Source organism: Sus scrofa, chromosome 5 (genome assembly GCF_054392235.1).
Source record: "Sus scrofa isolate SSC_HxYL_T2T_F1_AM1 chromosome 5, Sscrofa_HxYL_maternal_Yorkshire_Landrace_v2.0, whole genome shotgun sequence".
NCBI lineage: Eukaryota > Metazoa > Chordata > Mammalia > Artiodactyla > Suidae > Sus > Sus scrofa.
In genome coordinates, this window is record NC_139387.1 from 109,096,765 (window position 1) to 109,111,373 (window position 14,609).

Consider the following 14,609-nt stretch of genomic DNA (forward strand, 5'->3'; position numbering starts at 1 on the left):
ATACCTTTTGACAAGTCTTTTGATCTCTGGGTTTCTTGATTTCTTTCTTTTTTTTTTTTTTTTGTCTTTTTGCTATTTCTTTGGGCTGCTCCCACGTCATATGGAGGTTCCCAGGCTAGGGGTCTAATCGGAGCTGTAGCCGCCAGCCTACGCCAGAGCCACAGCAACGCGGGATCCGAGCCTCGTCTGCAACCTGCACCACAGCTCACGGCAACGCTGGATCGTTAACCCACTGAGCAAGGGCAGGGACCGAACCCGCAACCTCATGGTTCCTAGTCGGATGCGTTAACCACTGCGTCATGACAGGAACTCCTTTTTTTTTTTTTTTTTTTGGTTGATTTCTAATATCATGTTGTCCAATGAAAATATAATGTGAGCCACAAAAGAGAGCCACCTAGGTAACTTAAAATATTTTAGTAGCCCACATTAAGAAAAGTTTAAAAAGTAAAATTAATAATTTTATTAATTTTTTGGTATGTTACAAAGCTGTTTATTGCAACACTATTTCTTTCTTTCTTTTTCTTTTTTTTTTATTAATTTTTTTCCCACTGTACAGCAAGGGGATCAAGTTATCCTTACATGTATACATTTTTTTATCCCCCACCCTTTGTTCTGTTGCAATATGAGTATCTAGACATAGTTCTCAATGCTACTCAGCCGGATCTCCTTGTAAATCTATTCTAAGTTGTGTCTGATATATTAATTTTTATATAACACACTGTGATAGGCAGAATAAAGGCCCCAAGGATATCAAAGACCCATGAAATGTGAATCTGTTTCTTACATGGCGAAGGGTTTAGCATATGTGATTGAGGCTAGTGACCTTAAGATGAGAAGGGTACGTGGAATTATCCAGGTGGCCTAATTTAATCCCATGCGTCCTTGATAAAGGAGACCCTTTCTCTGGCTGTTGTCAGAGAGGTGGGAGGAAGGAAAAAGTGTAGGAGATAGTGCTTCGGGGAGCAAGGGGGCCACCAGCCAAGGAACGTGAGCAAATTTTACAAGCTTGTACAGCTATGGACTCTGACCTAGAGCCTCCCGAAGAAACACGTCTAGGCCATTGAGATGGTGACCCTGTTTCAGACTCTTGAGCCACAGGAAAGTAAGGAATACATTTGTGTTGTTTCAAGCCAGTTAGTTTGTATTACTTTGTCAGGCAGCTGTAGGAAAGGATTATAGTTGATATATGCCGCAAATGATCCTGTCCAGGTGAAATCAATATAAAAATTATTAACAAGCGATCTTATCTTCCTTTTAGCATGCGTAGTCTTTGACATTTTTTTGTGTATTTAACATGTACAACGCGTCTCAACTTGGGCCAGCCCCATCCCAAGGGCTCGGCAGTCCCGTCTAGCTATTGGCTCTCATGTTGGACATTGGACCTCAAACCAGTGAAGCAGGGAAAGGGCAAGGCCACTTAGCACAAGGAAGACATGTGTTATGGTTAATTTCATACATCAGCTTGGCTGGGTCACAGCATTCAGGTATTTGGCTAAACACTATTCTGAATGTTTCTATGAAGGTATTTTTGGGCTGAGCGTAACATTTAAATCAGTGGACTTGGAGTAAAGCCAATTACCCTCCATAATGTGGGTGGGCCTCATCTAATCAGTGGAAGGCCTCAATAGAAGAAAAAATGACCTTCCCTGAATAAAAAGGAATTCTGCCAGCTGACTGTTTTTGGTCCTGAACTGAAACGTTTCAAGCTGATTCCTTAAAATCAATCTCTCTCTCTCGCTCCATATATCTAGGTACACACACACACACACACACACACACACACACACACACACACCCTGCTCTGTTTCTCTGGAGAACCCTGACTAATACAGCATACATCAGAGACAAAGGAAAGGAAAGACACAACCCAAGTCTAAACCTCCTCCTGTCCCTGTGTCCAGAGTCCAGGGTTTTATAGGAGAGCTGTCACTCTGGGGAGAGAAAGACGTGGACTGTGAGTGGGTAAGCGGGGCAGGAGGAGAGGTCTGTCTTGTCCCAGGAGGTGAGAGGAGGGGTCTGTGTTGGGACAGACTTTGGAAAGAGAGAGAATATTCTGCTTCAAGTATGACGGAGGGCCAGGAGGTCTGAGAAGGCAGGATTCACTTGGGTTCAAGCATTTTGGGTTCTGTCAAGGGCCACACCTATGGGCCCTGAATTCATCTTCCGGGGCTGCTGTAACAAACTAGCACAGGGAGTTCCCGTTGTGGCGCAGTGGTTAACGAATCCGACTAGGAACCATGAGGTTGCGGGTTCGGTCCCTGCCCTTGCTCAGTGGGTTAACGATCCTGCGTTGCCGTGAGCTGTGGTGTAGGTTGCAGACGCGGCTCGGATCCCGCGTTGCTGTGCCTCTGGCGTAGGCCGGTGGCTACAGCTCCGATTCAACCCCTAGCCTGGGAACCTCCATATGCCGCGGGAGCGGCCCAAGGAATAGCAACAACAACAACAACAAAAGACAAAAAAAAAATAAAAATAAAAATAAAAATAAATCTCCTCCACACGCTGGCACATAGTATGTCTCTGAAAAACCAAGAAGTTCATCCCTGTGAAGTGCGCTTGGCTTTAAAAAAAAAAAAAAAAACAAACTAGCACAGACTGGGTGTGTGAACTAGATGAACTTATTTTCTCAGCATTCTGGGTGCTGGACATTAAGGTGCCAGCCTGGTTGGCGTCCTCTGAGGCCTCGCTCCTTGGCTCGCGGCAGTCGCCCTCTTGCTGCCTCTTCACGCCGTTGTCTGTGTGCTTGCACCTCCCGTATTGCTCTGTGTTCTGATCTCCTTTTCTTAAAAGCATACAGTCAGATTGGATTAGGACCCCCACTCATGGCTCTTTTTTTTGGGGGGGGCGCACCCATGGCATATGAAGTTCCCAGGCTAGGGGTCGCATCGGAGCTGTAGATGCCAGCCTGTGCCACAACCACAGCAACATGGGATCTGAGCCTCGTCTGCCACCTGCACCACAGCTCACGGCAACGCCAGATCCCCAACCCACCGAGAGAGGCCAGGGATCACACCCGTATCCTCATGGGTACTAGTCGGATTTCCTACCACTGAGCCACAACGGGAACTCCTCATGGCTCTTTTTAACCTCATCACGTCTTTAAAAGACTTCTCTCCAAATACATCCACATCCTCAAGCACTGGGAGGTAGAAGTTCCACATATGAATTGTGGAGGAGACAGGATTCAGTCCACAGATGACCCCACTTCAGTCTGCCTGAGACTCCCAAACAATTAGCTCTTAGTTCAGAGTTAGTATTGAATAAATATGCAGAAATGGTATATCTCTTCCTAAAAAACCCCTGGCGAAGTAAGAGAATCTTTTAAGGGTAAAAATGCAGGCTTGGCTGATGGGTCCTGGGGCTGGGTGGCCCAGGGGGCAAAAGAGGCCAGATGGCGTCTTCCTGGCCATCAGACACAGGCAGTGATCATTCTAGCTAGAGGCAAAGCACAGGTGAATGAGTCACTCAGGCCATATGTTACTGTCCCAAGCCTGCCTAATTTGAGTCACCTGAGTCTGAGTTCTGGCCATGAGAAATCAGCAGTGCATATTTTTGGGGAAAGATGAGAAAATGAGGCAACTGTGATACTGACAGGAAATCAGTCAAGGACCGCTTGTCCAATTCCTTTTTATAATGTATAAGTTATCCATCTTGCATGTGGTGGAAGAGGCAGTGCTTTGTTATCCTGAAGTGTGTTCATGTCCCCCGAAGTAAAAACAAACTCTTCAGTGTGTTCAAGGACATGGTGAGTCTTTGAGTCTGCAGATCTCTGTTTGCCAAAGGGTCCTACGCCTGTGGGGTCGCGTGTGGGCTGGAGGAACATAGAAACTAAGCCTGAGAAGCTAGGCTGTGCTTTTCGGAGACAGCGCAGCGCGTCTGGAAATCGGTGCCACATCGCTCTCCTTCCGCGGGGGGCCCGAGTGTCTCCGCGCCCTTCCTCCGCTCCCCAAGTCACGCACCCGGGAAGGTTCAGGTGCGAGCGCCGCCTCCGCGCCGGGGCGGAGCCCTGAGTGCACGCTGATTGGTTCGGAGAATTGCGTGGCTAGAATGTGGGCGGGGATTGAAGACAGAAGGGCGTGGTTAGTACCTGGGGCCGGCCTTGAATGCCAAGCCAAAGAATGGACGTGGTAGGGAAGAGGAAACGGGGGAGGGGAGTTAATGGGCAGAGTGGTGTGACTTGAAGTGCAGGGGGTTTCTAGAGGGTTGGGAAGAAAGGAAGGATGGACGGTTGCCAGTCAGCGGGACAAGAGAAGATGCTGCAGAGGACATACTGCCCGCAAAGCTCCCAGTATTTTACAGGTGAAGTTTGTCGACCCTGGGATGGATGTAGTAAGACCAAAACTATCATGTATTGACTTTTTTATACCAGGTTTAATATACATTATCTTCGATTCTCAGAATTAAGGGGTTTATCCAGGGCTATGTGTCTTAGTGAATGAAGCAGGATTTGAACCCAGGCTCCTGGCTCTCAGGCTGGTGCTTTGTCCCCTGTGCCGTGAGAGCTGGAGCAGGTGAGGCTAGGTGTTGGAAGGTGGCTGTCATTAGGTCATTAGGCGTCTGTGACTCTGACAGTGAGATAAGCTGCAAGTTTGAAGGAGGGGCTTGAAGAAACAGAGAGGGACTCCAGAAACTCCTCAGGGCTCAGCTTCTGCAGGCTTTGAAGGAAAGGCGAGGGCGAGGAAAGGGCCCCATCATCGGCCAGCTCTGGACCTGTCCTCGTGAGGCACACGGCCCTCAGCTGTTGTCAGACATTTCAGAGCACGATGACCGCGGCTGCAGAGGCTGTGGGGACACCCGGACAGAGCGCACCAGTGGCAGTGAATTTTAGTGGAAACTTCTGAGACACCAAATTAGAAAATTCTGGAAACTTATCTTGAGAAAATAAATAGATTAGACTAATAGAATAGTAAATAAAACCTTCACTAAAGTATTAATTGCAATATTATTTGTGTATGAAATGAATTAGAAACCATTATCTGACACCGGGGAAAAGGGTTAAATACAGTTTTTGTTTATCTACCTGAGAAGTTAGTTGGTCATTAAAAATAAAAATTATAGACTGTGTGGCAGCAAGAAAAAAGTCTTGTTTTTCACATTAAGGGAAAAAATTGATGCTAAATTTTATGCACATTATGAGGAAAACTATCTGATTCACATGGATGAAGATGGTCAGCACATTTGTAACCACGAAAATGTACGTGGAGTGGTTTTTTTTCCTATTCCTCTTTCTTCCTTTTAAGTTTCTGTAATAATAAAAAAATCTTTTTCCAAACTGAGGAGTCTAAAGTTGTGTTTATATCTCAGTGCCTTCTCGCAAAGGCTGCTTAAAATATACAGCAGACGAATGGTTTTCCTTGCGATACATAGGTGGGTAAATGGATATTTTCAGGTAGTGGACGGTGGTGCATACTTTCAAAATTTCCTTTCTGATAGTGTTTTTGGTCAAAAGGAAAAATGACCGAGCTCCTGTTGTGGCCTGAGTTTGTGTCTCCGCATCCTTCTTAGGGCAGAGGTGCGTGAAGGCCAAAGAGTATATGCTTGTCGTTTTCGTCTGCTCAGGGACCACTTTTTTTCCTTGGTAGCAGCACTTTGGCTTTCATTTGAGGAAAGGAACTGTCCTTACCTCCTCTTTGTGCATCTTGGGCTGGGACATGCCCTAGGCCCGGCCAGAGCGGATACTGCGTTCTGCGGCCACAGTGGTTATTTATTTTTTTTCCCGTATTAAATAATTTTATTGCAGTAGAGTTGATTTACAATGTGATCATTTCTGCTGTACAGCAGAGTGATTCGGTTACACATATACACACATCCGTTCTTTTTCAGATTCGTTTCCTATATAGATTATCACAGAATATTGATTGCGTAGAGTTCCCTGTGCTGACAGCAGGTCCCCACTGGCAGGCATTCAATATACAGTGTACATGTGCCAAGCTCAAATCCCCAGTTCCCCCCTTCCCCCACCCCACCTGTCTCCTTTGGTAACCGTAAGTTTGTTTGACGCCTGTGAGTCTCTTCTGCAATAAATTCATTTGTATCTTTTTTTGGATTCCACGTATAAGGGATATCCTGTGATGTTTGTTTTTCACTGTCTAACTTCACTTAGTATCTCTAGGTCCCATCCATGTTGCTGCAAATGGCATTATTTTATTCCTTTTTATGGCTGAGTAATATTCCATTGTGGGTGTGCTTGTGTAACACATCTTCTTTATACAGCATATATATGGGTCTTGTTTTTGTATTCATTCAGCCAGTCTGTGTCTTTTGGTTGGAGCATTTAGTCCATTTACATTTAAGGCAATTACTGATAGGTATGTTCTTATTGCCTTTTGTTAATTGTTTTGGATTTGTTTTTGTCGATTTTCTCTGGCCCTTTATCTCTTGGCCTTTTTTCTTCCCTTTTGTTCTCTTGTGGTTTGATGACTATCTTTAGTGTTGTGTTTGAATTGCATCTATTGCAGGTTTTTCGTTTGTGGTAACCATGAGGTTTTGATATAGGAGTCTATATATCCACACAAGATTGCTTTAAGTTGCTGGTCTCAATTGCAAATGCATTTCCAGGATCCTGCATCTGTACCTTCCTCTTCTCACAATGGCTGCTTTCGGTGGCATGTTTGTGTGGGGATGATTTCCTACCTTTACTGAGTTCGCCTTTACTGGTGAGGCTCACCAGTAAACACAGTGGTCATTTTAAGGAGGGCAAGTACCCCAAGCATGCGGGTCAGGTCTGGGAGCTTGAGCAACACCTGTGGAAGGGCACTCTCCGCAAGCATGCTAAGCTGGAAGAATGTAAGTTTGAAAGTGCTAGGGGCCATCATGGAGACACTAGAACTTGACAGTGAAGTGACACAGAGAACAGAGGTGGCTGAGAAGGGAGGAAAAAGAGAAGGTGACATTGTTTGAGCCCCATGATCTGGCTGTTTCTGAATGTAATCATTCCTTGAACTTCCTGATTAGATGAGCCAAAGAGATTCCTCTCTCTGAATCTCTTTTCATCTCTTTCTCTCTCCCGCCTTTTTGCCCTTAATCCAGCTTGAATTGGTTTCCTTCCGCTGGCAACTCAAACAGTCCTGCCTGTAAAGGATGCTCAGTTCTTTGCTGTGCCTCCAGGTCGGAGGAGGTAGGAAAGTGACTGAAGTAAAGTGGACCACTGCGAAAGAAGTGGGCCTTGACTTGTTCAGGGCAAAATCCTTTTTCACCTCGGGTGAGCCCTGACAAGGGCAAGTCCGGTTTGCACAGGGTAGAAGGTTTGCTGGCAGGACAGTTCCCGTCAAAGAAGAAGGATGAGGGTGGGAATGCTGGGGATGCATGTTGGTGGGGACGGGGAAGAAATCAATCGGGCTGAAATGCAAATTTTAAAATGCAGGTAACCTACAGCCAGCCCCAGAACTTGGAGCACACACATCATCAGCGGCTTTGCATGGTGTTTTTTTATTACTGCTGCCTTTTGATGGTTCATTCTGCATAATTATTATTCTGTATGCTTTGGAAAATTTCTTTGTACATTCAGTATCAGGCTATTTCTCATTTTTATTTTCCTGCTTTTTTTACCTTCTTGTTCCAAAGCCACCGTCTGACTGTTTTACGGTAAAGATTTGTGTGCAGCTTAAATCAGTTGCTAAACATCAAAGAGTCCTGTGCATGTGTAATAAAGATGTGGGGCGGGGACGGGGTAACCGCAATCACGGTTGGAATTTTCAAATCTGTAATAGTCAGCTCTCTGCATAAAGGGAAGAAGAATGTGAATTTCCATGCATCTGCTTCATCAGGTGTGGCTCAGATGGGATCACCTGAATTCTCAGAGGGAGAAAAAGAGCATTTAGGAAAATTGAGGCAGCTGCGGAAAGGTTTCCTAGTGTTAGAGACTGAATGTTTGTGTCCCCCTGAAATTCTTACGGTGAAGTCCTCACACTGAAAGCACTAGAAGGTGGGGGGCTTTGGGGTGATGCGTTACAAGGGCAAAACCCACATGAATGGGATTGTGCCCTGATAAAAGGGACCCCAGAGAGTGCTCTTGGTCCGTTTGCCATGTGTAGACACAGCAAAAGACCACTTCCCAGTAGACAAGGCATCTGCTGGTGCCTTGGGACGGACTTCGCAGCCTTTGGAAGAGTGAGCAATAAGTATGTGCTGTTTAAATCATCCCGCCTTCGGTGTTCGTGTTTATATCGGCACGAATGGGCCGAGACGTCTAATGTATTGGTCATTCGCCTGCTCTCTCCTCCACCCTCATCCCCCCTACTCTGCTGTGAACGGGGGTGGGGGCACTAAGACCCAACAGGCTGTTTGCTGGGCTCTCTTCCCAGCTGCTTCGGATTTGGTTCGGCCATGGGTGGCACTGGTTGAGTTGGAAGGGAGAAGAGGGGAGGGAGCCTCTCTGCCCACGTCCAGCGTCGTCCAGCGTCGGTTGGCTCTCCTCTGGCAAGGGTGGCCTTGCACCCGGATGAGGGTCTTGTGGCAGTTCCAGGACCTCCGGGGTGGAGCCTGTCTGTGGGTCCCAACAGCCCCACGTTGCCCCCCCCCCCCAGGTTCTGGCTGCTTCTCGAAGGTTTGAGGTAGAGGTAAGTTAACACTGTCTTCTCCGCTTTGTTTTTCTAGCCTTTGTGGGTGTTCTGGGCCCATGGGTGGCCCCCCATTCTTATGCTAAAGTCCTAACTCTCCAGTACTTCAGAGTGTGACTGTATTTGGGGATGGGATGCTTGAAGGGGTAATGGAGTGACAGTGTGATCTTTAGGGTGTAAATCATCCGATAGGACTTCCATCCTCCTAAAAAGAGGAGGGTAGGACACAGACACACGCAGAGAGAAGTCTAGGTGAAAACAGGGACAAGATGCCATCGGCAAGCCCAGGAGACAGATCTCAAAAGAAACCAGTCCTGCCCACAGCTTGACCTCAGACCTCTGACCTTCAAAACTGGGAGCAAATGAATTTTTGTTTGTTAAGCCTCTAGGTCTGTGGTATTTTGTTAGGGCAGGCCTCGCAATTCATTACAGCTGGTATGTATTAATCTCTGGGTTAACCTGCTGTCTCTACTTTGTTTGCTCAGCTCTTTTTATGTGGCCAATTTCTTAGGTTACATTTCTTATTTGAAATACCTGGAATGGTTTTGTCTAACTGACGGAAACACTTATAAATCTCCTAAGTGTATGTATCTTAGACCTAAAAGCCTTTGGGAAGACAGACATTGAAAAAAAGATGGGGAGGTTTTTGTCGTTGCTTTTGGTAAAAAGCAACGCCCCTTTTGTACCTAAATTCAAGAGCTATTTAAGAAAAACAAGATGCTCCCCATTGAAAATTGGACAATTGTAATTATAATGCTGATTTATTTATTTATTTTTGGCAATGAACCCTAGTGGGTCTAAAAATTTTCTTTTCTTGTCTTACATTTAGAACCCAGCCAACTGTTTCCTCAGCGTGTGGCTTTTGCTCTGGCTGTCTAAACTAGTTTGACTTCGCCCCTACACTGATTTGGCAGGGCCCCACAAACACTGCTGGAGGGAGTATGATAAAGAGGCCTTATCATGGGTAAACCTTCAGTCTTGTTGAATGCGATAAATTTTGCCACCGTTTTGCCCACGCACGGACTTGGATAATTCCTCCCAGTTCCCTTAGGACTTCTTTCTGGTATTATCTTCTCTCCAAAAGAGTCCTCCTGTCTCTTCCCCCCAAAGAAGGCTGCGAGCCTCAGGATGGAGATTCTGAGATAGAGCTTTCCTGGGACATGCAGGTATGAGGCCTTCTGATGGGGGACAGGAAGACGCGCAGCTCCAGAAGCACCATCAACCAACCCTCGGGGCTCTGACGGCTCAGGAGAGAGCCAGCGTGGACCAGGGCATATGGGCTGCCCCTGCCCCGGACAGTGCATGGCCTCAGGTAAGGCAGCTCCTCAGCAGAGGGCAGAGGGACATGGCTGTGAGCTGGCAGTAGGCAAGGCTTCTGGCAGCCTCAGGCTGAGCGCCTGGGCGCTGAAGGGGAGGGAGGAGGGCACAGCGGGATGACCCCTGGGATTAGGCCGTTGGAGGTTCGGGGCACTCAGGGCGCGCATGGCAGCATCTTAGGGTCGTGCATTTACACGTCCCCCTGAGATGGGGGGCTGCTTGGGACCAGGTGTCCTCTGACTCCCCAGCATGCGGTAAAGACATGGGCTGCAGCAGGCCCCTGAGAACTATGGACTTCGTGGGGGACAGTTGTTCACTCGCTTTACCTAGTAATTGCAGTAGGCAGGGCATTTACTGTGTGGGGACACTCTGCTTGAAAGGTGGGGTTTAAAAAAAATCTTATGTTTATTTTCATTCTGGAGAGGCTTATGCGACATGGGCTCTATATGGTGAAAATCCTGGAGGGCACATTTTGGGCGAAGCAGAAAGCCTGAAAATGGGCCTGAGGAGCGGATCAGAAACAGGAACAGGGAAACACGTGTTGAGAATGACGCTGCCCAGGAGCACTGGGCAGTAATGGCCAAATGCTGCCTGGGCATTGTTTTCCCTCTCGCCCTTCTGTATCCACAGACATGACTCAGAGGTTGGCATTCAGTACACGCTTTTGCTTAGCTGCCACTGCTTCCAGCAGGCCCCAGAGTCAATAGGCCACACGCTCACCACCAGAGCCCGGTGAGAAAAAAGGTTGAAAGGCGACATCAACAGGAAATAAAACATTTTTATTGAATATCTGTGTAATATGTTAAGTCATTTTTAACAACAATCAGAAAACTACTGTGGAATTCACTACACGAAGTGAAACAAAATTTAAACCACCTCATCAAAAATGAAGGTAAAATACAGCTAAAGTAGTTGGCTCGCAGGCCACGAGCCATATGGCAGAAGAAAACACCCCAACATTTCTACAAGATACAGAGAAAACCCACACAGAGAAACACTCAAGCAGGCAGTAAATATACACAAAGGCAACTAGGATCTTTCTAGAGCATCAGATTCTAATACTTGACACAGCTTTGTCAGAAAGGTACATTGTGGCTTATCGGAGGATGAAAGTTGGTCTTAAAGCAGGCTCGGTCACTGACTCGTGGAAGATGGCATAGTACCAACTAACTCTATGGTGACAGTATCCCATGTCTGGCAGTGTTGCGAGAGAATGCATTCGTCGTGCTTTAACGCGAGAAATGATGTGTATTCAGCAGCTCGAACCTGGTGGTTTCAAAGTGTTTGTTTCAGCGTGAACACCTTAAAGCTAAATACGGTGAACTTAAAAGTTGGAGTCTGGTAGTCAAAGGATTTTCAAAAGTCAGTCCACTCTCTCTGGTAGGGTTGGGTCTTTGAAACGGGAAGGCTTCTCGCTTGAATCTTCTTTTCAAACTGGTACTTGATCGCACATCATTTGAATGACTTGTGCATTTTCTCTCATCTACAACTGGGCCGAAAGGTGAAAGGGCTCCCCTCTGCTCCGGTGAGGAAAGAACAAGACAGGAACCCCGTTTTATCAGGAAACAGCCAACCTTGTGTTGGAAGCGTCTCCCCAGCCCCTGCTGAATTCTCCTGGCGGTGTTAAAAACCATGGCATGAGAGCCTCAGGTCTGAGCATGAGGTTCATGCCTCCTTTCCCTGCATTTCGTTTCGGTGTGTTTGACGCTGACCCTTCACTCAGAGCATCCCTGCTTTCTGGGGGCTGGGAGTGAAAATGGGTCATGGAGGTGAGTGGGACAAAGACCAGCCGCAGTGGGGGAGCATCGGCTGCCGTCCAGCAAAGCGGTCGCCTACCAAGGTGGGGAGCAAAAGGGACCGTTGCACAGTGCTTGACAAGATGCTGTGTGTTCCGCCGCATGCGTTGCATCGTTCTTGTCTTCTGCATAGCTTTTCAGTTCGGAATTGGTCCTTTGTAATGAGAACTGTTTGTGCTACACACACCTTGGGCAGTGCAGTAGAAGGGAATGGCAGTATTGTTACAATATCACTACGGAATAGATTGAGTGCTGTCCACTGAAGAAACTACGTTACATGTCTAAGCACACACACGGCGGTCACAGTGTTACACAGGGCAGTCCTTGAAGACTCTTGTGGAAGGACTAGTAGCTTCATAATAGTGCCATTTACTACGTAATAACATTGAAAACATTTAAAAACGCCTCCTAAATCAAGCATCTAGTATACATAAGAGGTTGCTTCAGTTTTCTAGAACTTGTTCTTTTTTCACCTTTTTTTTTTAAAGGACAAATTAAAACTTATTTACGTAAAAAGAGCATATAAAAAGATCACTAGCTGTCTGTTTTGGCTTAATTGAAGTGCATTCAGAACTATGGCTAATTGTTTATTTTTTCCTCTGTTGATGGGATTACAATACTGTCTGTTTACCACAAAGTAATTTTGTGTAATAAGCACAGATTGCTGTGTTAAAAATATTCTGCATTCCTTCTAATCTGGTTTTGTATAATAAAATATTTTGTTACAAAGTCGAACGTGCAAACCTTTTGGAATTATAGATGTGAAATCTGCAATAGAATTCACAGGCTGCACATTTTGTAGAAAGGTGATAACGGAGAGCTACTTTTTTTTTTTTTTTTTTTTAAAGTAGTCAGGCAATATTTCGGAAACGCTGACTTCTTTTCCCCTCAGCTTCCTCCCACCCACCCCATCCCCAAACAAATGCACGTGCATGCACGCGCACATACACACACGGAACAGCATCGCGTCACTGCTCTCTAGGCAGTAATATGAAATCGTTGACTCCTGTCCAGCTGCTTCCTCAAATGTAAAAGTGAAGCACTGGTTTTAGCTCTGTAGATACACACAGACTGATGCTATTCTGGTTTGTGGCTATGCTTCCAGGAGGTCAGGCTTGATGCTGCTCAGATCATGCTCATTTGCCTGAAGAATTCTGTAAAATTGGATTCACCCACCAAATATGTGGTGTCAGTGTATCTTGGTGCTCAAATGAGTCAATAGAAAGCTCAGGTTTAAGTTGTCCTTTAAGATGTCAGTTTCATTGTACTAGTGCCTTACAAGTTGATATTTTTGCTGGAATGCAGACGATACTATATTTACCATATAATATATTATCAGCTCTCCTATATCTCAGTCCATTTACATAGTTTAAAATAGAACATCTTATTAAAAACATCTAGATATACACAGATTAGGAAACGCTTACAACATACAAATACACAAACTAGAAATAAATCTTTAGCATACTGGTATATACAACGGTGTGATACAATAAATAATTTCCGTCATGCTCTATCTACACATCATATTGCTTAAAATAAGAGTAGATTCGGAGGGCAGTGGTAGGATGAAGGGCTTATGGGCTCTCTACGTTTAAATTTGTGCAAATTAAAACAGGATTTGAAGTACCACTGAATTGTGTTAGGAACGCATGGCTGGAAAAATGAAAGGACCCATATTACTGAGGTATTTACAGATACTGGCTAAAGAGCACTATGTGGGCAAATGCAGAAAGGCTTCTCTCCTTTACTTCTTGACAGCCAGCATGGCATCAACTTCCTCCTCCACCTGTAGGGTGTGCCACTGGGCGATGGGTCGCCTGGGGTTGGCCAGCATATCTGACCAATGTCGCAGCTCCGCTCCGGTGCTATTGTAGCCCACAAAGACTTTGCCGATGGCATCGTTCTTGCCAATCTTGTCATAGTCCAAAACAGTTACCACCACTTGCACTTTCTGAAAGAGGACACCAAATAAACATTAATCGTCCAGCTCTAGAGATAAAGCCCTCTTACCAAGCTTCCTTGAGATTGAAGCAACTGGAAAAAAGAAGAATCAATCTCCAATCACCAAGACAAGGCTGCAAATGACTTGGACAGGGCAAACCCTGTTGCCCTGATTGTATCACCATCATTGCCATCATCATCTTCTTTAGCATCTTCAAAATATTCAACAAGTGTTCATTTTGGCACAATTCTAAGTCTTTTATGTGAACCACTCAGTTACAATAGGTCTTGTTAACACTGTCCTCATACAGATAAAATGCTGAAGCTCAGGGAAGTTAAATCACCTGCCTGCAGTCATAGAAGAAATAAATAGCTTTGGAGTTCCCACTGCGGCAAGGTGGGTTAAGAATCTGACTGCAGTGGCTTGGGTTTCTGAGAAGGCATACGTTCTATCCCTAGCCTGGTGCAGCTGGGGAAAGGATCTGGCACTGCCACAGCCCTGGCGTCGGTCAAGGCTGTGACTCAGATTCAACCCCTGGCTGGGGAACTTCCATATGATATGGGTGTAGCCATTAAAAAGAGAGAAAGAAAGAAAGAAAGGAAATAAGTAGTTTGGTTTCACAGTCCACGCTGTAAAATACCAAGCCAGGCTGCCCATGTCACCTTGTGTTCACCTTTAAATCCATCTGTTTCCACTGCTTCATCAGCCAAGTTTCTGGCAATAGTGCTAAGATCATTCTTGGTTACCATTTTCACAGCAACCACGTGCTGCAATCCTATTTTAGGTGGGAAGAGCCAGTGTTTGACATAAAATGAATATAGAATTTCAGCTCATCACTTGACTGTTGTGAGTATAAAACGTGACAACAGAGTGAACATCTTAAAGTAGTAACGAGCTAAAGATTTTTATCGTTCATAAATCCTCTCAATAAGCATTTCTTAGGTTACCACTATGTATCGAGCACTGCCATCAAATGGAAGCACCTGTTCAGGCCAC

General features: G+C 45.7%; 1 protein-coding gene and 1 long non-coding RNA gene across 8 annotated transcripts in view; one reads left to right on the forward strand and one right to left on the reverse strand.

The window, feature by feature from the left end:
- LOC110260829 (uncharacterized) overlaps nt 1-14,609 on the forward strand; it is a 100,011-nt gene that overhangs the window by 40,994 nt on the left and 44,408 nt on the right. Inside the window, exon 1 of one of the 3 annotated variants that reach the window (XR_014804608.1) lies at nt 9,465-9,867. The exons of the other annotated variants lie outside the window; for them this stretch is intronic. This is a non-coding gene — a long non-coding RNA (uncharacterized LOC110260829). Of the gene's footprint in view, nt 1-9,464; nt 9,868-14,609 lie in introns of those variants that run through there. 3 annotated transcript variants of the gene reach the window in all.
- SYT1 (synaptotagmin 1) overlaps nt 10,633-14,609 on the reverse strand; it is a 521,895-nt gene continuing 517,918 nt past the window's right edge. For all 5 annotated transcript variants that reach the window (XM_084957784.1, XM_084957786.1, XM_084957783.1 and 2 more), the window contains one exon: nt 10,633-13,622. In XM_084957784.1, coding sequence (XP_084813910.1) covers nt 13,416-13,622 — 207 coding nt within the window. In that variant the 3' untranslated portion in view covers nt 10,633-13,415. The remainder of the gene's footprint in view (nt 13,623-14,609) is intronic.